Genomic DNA, 9,141 nt, shown 5'->3' with positions numbered 1-9,141 from the left:
CCGTAACGGCATACCATGGGATAATCCCTTGCCTGCTGCCAATTCCAGCTAATCAGTAGTAGTCGGTGGCCATGTAGACCCGAGATACACACTGGACGTGAGACGGGTCATCTCAGCCTGTCAGAAAGACTCAATCAAAGCATGAAAACGCTTTGCTTTATGCAAACCATTTCTTGGCCCCGCCTGTGGAAGCGAGTCAATGGATCTTTGAGTGACCTCATACAATGCCAACTCTTCAGAGTCGTAGTGGAGTCCAGATTCATGTAATTACATGTGATACATTATGAAAATGTTTACTATTAAATCAATAACGAGAGTACATGATTATTCAGATATGTTGTGCTCGCTTTGCATGCACACATGCAAATATGCATGTTTGTAATGCGTGCCCAAACACATAATACAGATTGTTATATAATTTTATGTCAGGCTGGATCTGTTAAACATGTTTGGCAGACTGGATGTTTATATCTATGGTCTTACCGGTTGACTTTGTTCACTGTATCCTTGCCAAATCCAGCTGTAATATATTATCCAGCAATGTCCCAGTGCCCTGTTGACATTGCGATTACTGTTGTTCTTATAGAACCATGTGTTGTGTGCTAAAATATGTTGATACCCTTTAGAACCAGAATCTAGTCTACAAGCTATCCAGCTTCCATGTTTCCTGCTTTGTGTTTAACATAGATAATTGTAGTATTGGTTTCCCAAAGCGCATTAATTTGTTCTAATTTGTACCACACTAATGTGGTTCAAACCCATTGAAAATGATTTGTTTTCTCAACAGATGGCTGTAATTGGAATCTGAATTCCCTTTTATTTGTTTGTTTATTTGTCAGGGACAATGCCAAAAAAAACAATTCAATAGGTTACAGTAAATGAAAATTATGTGTTGCATATAGGATTTCTAGCCAAGGCTAATTTATGATCCCTGTCCCCGGTTAGGCTTTTCTAATTAAAAATGGTCATTACATATTACCAAAAATACATTGATTAAAGTGAGCGCATAGTAAGCAGTGACATTCTTTACATGATTATGCAATAACTACATCTCATTACAGTCATTTTACATGTGTAGTCTTTATAAGTATTTGCATGTATGTTTGTTTGTCTGTGTGTCTATTCCTCTGTCTGTGTACATGTCCATGTGTAAGTGATCAATGACGGCAGGTTTGGTTTAGTTTTAGCCTAGTTTTAGTGTTTCACCTTTTCATTAAATGTTTTCAGATCGGTTTGTACCTTCATTTCAGCTGGTAGGGCATTCCAAAAACGTATCCCCTTTCCTGAAAAAGATTTTCAAAGGAGGTTTTACGTTGTTTAAATTATCTGGTGTATTGGTCTGATTTAGCCAACAAATTTGAGTTTACTTTTATTAAGTAAACTCGTTTTTAATCAAATCTACTGCTGGAGCAGCGTATTTTGTTTGGCGGCTGAACCAGGCCTCCTTACCCTTGCTTTTGTTGGGTCGTTTGATTATTGATCCTTTTATTTTTTATACTTTTTCCATCAATCCATTATTTGTGTGAGAGACCCACAAGGCAGCGGCAAAATGGCAATAACTTGGGATATGAGTTCATGCCAAGGTTTTAACGGATGCTGTCTCTTTGCAGGCGAGGTGGGCTCGGGGAAGACCACCCTGGTTGCCAAGCTACAGGGAGTGGAGGACTACATGAAGGGGCGTGGCCTGGAATATCTTTATTTCAGCGTCCATGACGACGACGTTGACGGTAACCGACTGCCCATTGCTGTCTGAATGTTGGAGTCTTACGCATCCCTTGTAGCTGTTCCCACCACTGCCCTTCATTAATAATGAATACCTCTTACATAACATACTGTGTGTGTGTGTGTGTGTGTGTGTGTGTGTGTGTGTGTGTGTGTGTGTGTGTGTGTGTGTGTGTGTGTGTGTGTGTGTGTGTGTGTGTGTGTGTGTGTGTGTGTGTGTGTGTGTGTGCACTTATTTGTGATCCTGTTTGTGTGTGTGTGTGTGTGTGTATGCTTGCAGACCAGACCAGGTGCAACGCCTGGGTGTTGGACGGAGACCTCTACCACAAGGGTCTCCAGGGCGTGGCGGTGCCGGTGGGCGCGGTGGGCAGCTCGGTGCTGGTGGTGACGGTGGACATGTCGCGGCCCTGGCACGCCCTGGACTCCCTGCAGAAGTGGGCCGCCGTGGCGCGGGAACACATCGACAAGCTGCGCGTCCCCCCCGAGACCCTGCGCGACCTGGAGCACAGACGTGAGTCTGGGGCTGACCGGGTCGGACGCAGCGTAGGGACGTTCCCTGCTGGTCGTTTAGCTCAGGAGGTAGAGCGGGTTGACTGGTAACCGGAAGGTGGCTGGTTCAATTCATTGCTCCTCCTAGCTGAGTGTGGAGGTCGTCCCTGAGCAAGACGCCTCACCCTGACTGCTCCTGACGAGCTGGCTGTCGCCTTGCGTGGTTGACTCCGCCGTCTGTGTTATGTGTGCATTAACCATTGTAGTTCGCTTTGGATAAAAGCGTCGGCTAAATGCCCTTAATGTAAATGTAGCAGAGTTTTTGGTACTCAACGGGCGCCTCAACGGTTGAGGCTGAGGAGCCGCTGAGGGAAAAAAACAATTACAGTGCAGAAAAACCTTGAGGTTGGCTCTGTGAACCTGAAATGCAAGTTTACTCATTTTGTTGTATTCATTAGTAGTAGAGCAAGCCGTTACAGTAGATATCACACCCCTCGTGTTGCTGGATTTTGATGCCTACTCACAAACGTGTGTGTGTCTGTGTCTGTGTCGCACGTGTGTAGTGGTGAAGCAGTTCCAGGAGTACACAGAGCCGGGCAGCGGAGAGGATGGCGCCCCCCAGAGGCGGAGTGAAGAGGAGGAGAGCGTTCTCCTACCGCTGGGGGAAAACACACTCACAAACAACCTGGGCATCCCTATGGTGGTGGTCTGCACCAAGGTATTAACCCATGCATGCATACATACATCCAGCCCCAGTTTTGTTGTTGTATGATAGAGAGGTGCAGTACCCTCTTTCAAACTTCTTCCCTCCTCCTCCTCCTTCTCCTCTTACTCATCTTCACCATCCCTCAGTGTGACGCCATCAGCACGCTAGAAAAGGAACACGACTACAGAGACGAACACCTAGACTTCATCCAGTCCCACATCCGGCGCTTCTGTCTGCAGTGTATCCTTTACCCCTGTCGAAGTGCCACGCACGCTGGCCCCTTGTTGGCCCCGGATCGCACTGCAGTTGAATGTGTGTGCAACATTTTGTGAAAGAGAGTGGTATCCCGTTTACCGATGACGTGAAGGTGGGAGAGGCCACTGCCTTTAGAGCTGGCTTCGGGGTCCTTGGGGTATTTGGTCTCTGGTACAAAATTCCGGTGATAGCTTTTTCTTTTGGAGAATTATATGAGATCTGTATAAATAAAGAGAGAGATTTCATCATCATCATCCTTGTCATGATGTGTAGAGGAACGGGGAAGGTTTCCTTGACCTCTGCTGTCAGACGGGGCGTCTCTGCTCTACACATCGGTGAAGGAGCTGAAGAACTTGGACGTGTTGTACAAATACCTGGTCCACAGACTGTACGGCTTCCCCTTCCACAGCCCCGCACAGGTGGTGGAGAGAGACGCAGTCTTCATGTAAGCCTGCAGTCCACTAGAGTTGTGAGAGCCAATGTAACAACGCTCAGATAATATTTAATTTAGGCAGGAAAGCGGTAGTTCTGTATGTATTAGTAGGATCGTTTAGAAGTTAATGTATTTTGATTCCCAGCTAATGGTTTCCCTTTGTTTGAACAACAACATCTCCAGTAGGCATCCTTGAACAAGATGCCCTAACCCCTACCTAACATACAGTATATGAAAAGCATTTAAAAAAAAAGATCTGCTGTGAGCCGCTGGGATGAACTTATCGGCTAAATTACCAAATGGCTAGTTGCACAGAATGAAGAGAGTGCTGCATTGACTCGGTGCTGCATTGACTTGGGACAGTGCAGTTGTTGCAGTAACTGCTGCACTGGGGCTAATGAGAAGACTGACTTCATAATGAAACTTACAAGTTCAGCAGGAAAGGGAAGAGACTGTCCCTGCAGTCAATACACAGCTGAGCATAATTATTTTCTGATCGAAAAATCTCCTTTTTTCTTATCAAGAATTATTTAATTTCACTGGTACCGAGAATTGTAGTTGATATCTTCCCCCACATGCCTCGTGTGTGCAGCAGGGTCTGATATCTGTGTGTGTGGCTGTGAGTTAACCTCCCATATCTTTCAGTCCATCCGGCTGGGACAACGAGAAGAAGATAGCCATCCTCCACGAGAACTTCCAGACCATTAAAGCCGACGATAACTTTGAGGAAGTAATAGTCAAACCGCCCGTCAGGAAGGTACGCAGTACAGATTCTCATGGCTTAATTAACATGCTATTCTTGTTACACATGGAAATATGCAAACGTATGATGACAGAGAAATTGAAGGCATTGTGAATTTTCCGCTTCTTCCCCAGTTTGTCCATGAGAAGGAGATCCAAGCTGAAGACGACCAGGTGTTTCTGGTCAAACTGCAGGTACGAGACGCCCATTATAACTACTGCCTTCAGATCTACTCAATAGATGCATTCAAACAGTGTATTTCAATGCTTTCAAAACTCGACTAATTAGCCGTTTTGTGTACGTGTGTGTTTGTGTTTATGTACATAATTCCAGTCCTTGCTCGCTAAACAGCCGGCCGCGAGCGCTGGGCGACCAGTGGTGAGTTTTCAGCCTTTAAACCACATTGAGCAGTGTCAGTTCAACGACCTGAATGAAATAAAAAAGGAGGTCAATCCAATGTAATGTGGTTCTCAGGACACGACGACAAGAGCCCCCAGCGGCTCGCCACGGACCAGTAACCGATCGGCAGCGGCTAACGTGGCTAACACCATGCCGCAGTCAGGTAGGAAACGCCACCATATGCGCACACTCGATTACACATATGTGTACGACATCTGTGAATAAATCCATTCTCAATCTTGATTCTCTATTTCCCCATCTGTTTTTCGTTTGAATTCATATGTATGTAATTTTCCCTCTTTGCCCCGGCCTGTTCTTTTCCTGCTTTATGATTTTAAATAAGAGAACATTTCTTTGTGTGTGTGTGTGTGTGTGTAACAGGTCAGACGAGTGAGGGGGTGCTGGCCAACTTCTTCAATAGTCTGCTGACAAAGAAGGCTGGGGCTGGGGGGCCAGGGACTCCTGGCAGCGCAAACAACACGCCCGGAACCGTGCGCAAGTCAGGTAGGGAGGACATACTCACAAACTAAAGTCTCTCAATATTGATGATACATTTGACGAGTCTTTCTTGTAACCTTGCCAAACGATTTTCTGTTCAGGATCAATATATTGCATGAAATATAAAGTTCACATTCATACGAAACCTTCGTACATCAACTCACCTTTTTTGCATTTCTAAATTCCACTTGGTCCCTCCCCACACTGCATCTTTCCTTCATTCCATATTCAGTCTACTACTACCTTTTTTTTTTTCTTCTTCCTGTTTCATTTCATTCACCTTTTCATTTTCTCCTCCTGTTTTTCCCTTTAGAACCCTGAATACGATGAGGTCACTATTCCTGTTGTGTGTCCAGTCGCTATTCTAACCATCATTGACACTCTGTTGTCCTGCACTACTTCTAACCCCCTCCATAATCTGTGTTCACGTGTGTGTGTGCGTGCTTGCCTGTGTGTGTGAATGGCTAGTCCGAGGATGCTGGCCACGTTAAGGTGTGTGAGAGAGAGTTGTTCAAACACCCAATCGCCATCCATGTGCATTCGAGTCTGACCCTGCCCTCCTTCCAAACTACTAATTTTGTCTCCCACATTTTCAACATCCTAGCTCCAGTTCCATTTCTGTCTATTTTATGTCATTTTTCTATTTTAATAAGGCATTTCTAACCATAGTTCACCATAGTTAAAATAGCAAGTCACATGACCTCTTAGCGGTTCAACCTGTTTCGGGATTTCCCAGTACTATTTCACCTGAGTCTGGGTGGCGGTGAGACGTAGCGCGTGGCCTGTTTTCTCATCCATGAGCCCTGGGTGAAATATTCAACAGTAGTACCTCTCTATTCTCTATTGGGAAATCATCATACATCATATTCATTTAATCATTACTCATGAATCATACACACAGCATTTGGTCGATCCGTGTAGATAGATACTACTAAATATTAGTCCCGCTAGTTTAGATTAATGAAACGGCTCATAAAAAGAAAAGTAAAATTCCAAGACAAGACTGGAGCCAAAGTCATGAGAATGAAATCAGGGAATTGAATCTAGGAGTAGAAGAGCTGGAGGATGGTTCACATTTAGCAAAAAAACTAATTAATTTAAATAATTGTCCCGCGAACATTCTCTCTCCATCTATGCATCGTCTCTCTCTGTTCCTCTCACATGTGGCATGGATCCCACAACCCGGTATCAACCCATCCATTTGCATGCATCCATAACTCATGATACCTGCATCATGCATTGTAAACTTCCATGGGCATCGCTGGTTTCCATATTCATGCGTCGCGCGGGTTTGCGTGTGAGAGATATTTGCATGTACGCTCGGCTGCATGGCGTTTTTGAGAGAACCTTTTCGAATTAGTGATTTCCTGTGTTTCTGTGTCTCTGTTTGTCTGTGTGTCTGTGCTGCAGGTTCTAAGCTGGGCCTGAGTGACGTGCAGGCGGAGCTGGACCGCATCTCCAACCGGGACAGCGACTTGGATCTCCCCAACGCCAACGACAGCGGCGCTTCAGACGGCCAGGACACATGAAGAACACGCGTTCACACTCACACACAAACACACACTCGCATTCGCCTCGACTCTCCCTTCCTCCCCTCCCGCACTCGGAGCATCCATCCATATCCCTCCTACTTCCCTGAGACACCGTGGGAAGAAACAAACGGGGAACATCCTGCTTTTACCCCATCCTCATCTTTCTATCTCCCCTCCCCCCACAGGGGCAGAAAGTCACCCCTCTCCCTGTACCTCACCCACTGCAGTCCTTAACGCCTTTGCACGCCCCTCTTCCATCTCTTTGGTTCTCCGTCCTATCATCAGTCCTTCCTCCTCCTGCTCTAGTGGTGCAATTGACTGTGGCGAGGGCAGAGTTTTTTTTTCTCATCCTCGCGTCTGAATACTGTCCTTCAAGTGGTGGTGGAGGGTGGGAGAACAGATGAGGAAGGGGGAGAGAGATAGATGGAGAAGTGAGAGGGAGGGAGTGTGTGTGTGTGTGTGTGTGTGTGTGTGTGTGTGTGTGTGTGTGTGGGACGGGACGGGACGGGACGGGGGGGCGGGGGTTAAAGAACGACACTGGCTGAGAATGAGCGATGGAGGGAGATAAGTAAGTAAGCAGATAAGGAAAGATGGATTGCGAGAGGAAGGGGAAGAGGGGTTGGGGGAAGGTGGATAAGATGAGAAGGGGGGAGGGGGGAAACATGTGGGGAGAAGACGGAGGAGAGAGACTCATCCATCTGTCGGCCCTGATGGTAGATGCAGAGGCTGTTGGCTTTTGCTGAGGGAGCTTTTACAAGGGCGGTATGTGTGAATGTAGGTGGTGCGTGTTTGAATGAGAGAATGACTGATGTGTGTGTGGTCTATGCAACGATTTTATCTTATGAGGGTGGGGGCAAGGCATGCTTGACCACTAGTTTGGACTCAACAATTATTTTGGAAGAGAGAACAAATATGCTAAACAACACTGAAACACTTTTTTTTTTGTAGGATGTATGAACAGTATTATTTGTGTGTGTGTGTCTGTGTGTGCATGTATGCATGAAAGAAAGAAAGGCGGGGAGGGAAGAACTGAATTTATTCTTGAAGTTGCGTTGAAGTTATGAGATTCTGGCGGTCTGCATTTTCAACCAAAAACATTACTATGCTTTTAAACTTTGAACATTCACAACCGGTGTATACAAGGTCATTACAAACCATACCATAGCATATTTCACTTTTTTGCGATACACTACAAGAACAAAGGAAAAAAAATACACAAAACTTAAACTACCATTACACATTTCAGGGGAGGGGCGGGTGAGAGGCGAGACATGGGGCTCCAACATTGGGGCCATTTCACAGCTGGTCTAGTTCAGGTGAACATGGCTATCACCAGGCAACATCAAGACGGGACACATGGAAAGGCACCCAGTATAGCATTTGTACAGCTAGGAACCACTAGCATCTCAACTCCTTAGTTACTGTGGGCTGCTTGGGGAGAGGGTCTTGGGGTGAGGACTAGTTTAGGCAGGGGATTTGGGTGGGTTGGCCTAGGGTTTGGGGGGGGGGGGGGGGGGATATCGGGATGGGGAGGGTCATAATGTCAGAATGTACAGTCATTGTCTCGCTGATTTGGTCCTGCTCTTTCAGTGCCCCGTGTTGGCGTTTATATAATCAGATCTGTTAATCAGTTCATTAAAAAGGTGTATTTATTCGGATTCAACTCCTGTGTCGTCATTCTGTTTTTCACAACTTCTCTTGTCACACACACAAATAATTGGGAGCTGCAGTCGTATACAAGTTGGCTATTACATTAAGTTTTTCTTGAAACCAATAAATATTGTATATTAGTTAAAATATCCAAATACTGTTTATTTTCTTGAATAGATACCATTTTATTGATTTTTGTGTCAGTAAATAAAGGGAGTCAGTTACATTTGTTTTCGTTTGGAAGAGATCATGTGAAATTAGGAAATGGTTGCTCATAATCTCATAAATGCACGATCATTCACCATTACTGATGAAAAGTATGTAGGTTTTCGGATCCCCAGGGTCAAGAGTTTGGTTGTCAGTTTATAGGTTTTAAACATTAGGCTGGACAAGACGGAGTTTGAGGCTTGTTGGAGTTTGGGACTAAATAAAATAAACGGTGGAAACGCATCCCAAACCATTTAGAGGAAAATCAAATGTGCGCTTATCTAAATGAAGGGGTCAATAAAGCCAATCAATTAATTAAACGTGTAGTAATGCGAATTCGTTTTCTTCTTTTCGTGACTCACACACATTCCATTTTCATGAACCCACAACCCCCACTGCACACCTTTCTATCAACGAATTAGTAAACTGTTCCAAGTATTAAGTTCAAAAACATGTATTAAGTAGCAAGTCAACAAAATATTTTTCAGTTCTCAAACCCAAACTAAAA

The 9,141-nt window shown here is 45.1% G+C and overlaps 1 protein-coding gene across 2 annotated transcripts in view; it reads left to right on the top strand.

Moving 5' to 3' along the window:
- The window catches only part of dync1li1 (dynein, cytoplasmic 1, light intermediate chain 1), an 8,422-nt gene extending 1,210 nt beyond the window's left edge, over positions 1-7,212 (top strand). The window contains exons 3-14 of one of the 2 annotated variants that reach the window (XM_056583293.1): positions 1,611-1,727; positions 2,003-2,233; positions 2,775-2,929; positions 3,064-3,157; positions 3,482-3,617; positions 4,251-4,362; positions 4,482-4,541; positions 4,681-4,725; positions 4,822-4,909; positions 5,128-5,250; positions 5,558-5,575; positions 6,655-6,727. In XM_056583293.1, the coding sequence (XP_056439268.1) occupies positions 1,611-1,727; positions 2,003-2,233; positions 2,775-2,929; positions 3,064-3,157; positions 3,482-3,617; positions 4,251-4,362; positions 4,482-4,541; positions 4,681-4,725; positions 4,822-4,909; positions 5,128-5,250; positions 5,558-5,565 (1,169 nt within the window). In that variant the 3' untranslated portion in view covers positions 5,566-5,575; positions 6,655-6,727. Of the gene's footprint in view, positions 1-1,610; positions 1,728-2,002; positions 2,234-2,774; positions 2,930-3,063; positions 3,158-3,481; positions 3,618-4,250; positions 4,363-4,481; positions 4,542-4,680; positions 4,726-4,821; positions 4,910-5,127; positions 5,251-5,557; positions 5,576-6,654 lie in introns of both variants that reach the window. The other variant, XM_056583292.1, reaches the window with a different exon arrangement.
- Positions 7,213-9,141: the final 1,929 nt, after the last annotated feature.

Source organism: Gadus chalcogrammus, chromosome 22 (genome assembly GCF_026213295.1).
Source record: "Gadus chalcogrammus isolate NIFS_2021 chromosome 22, NIFS_Gcha_1.0, whole genome shotgun sequence".
Taxonomy (NCBI): domain Eukaryota; kingdom Metazoa; phylum Chordata; class Actinopteri; order Gadiformes; family Gadidae; genus Gadus; species Gadus chalcogrammus.
The sequence above is the reverse complement of the archived record's forward strand: the minus strand, read 5'-3'. Positions and strand labels throughout refer to the sequence as shown.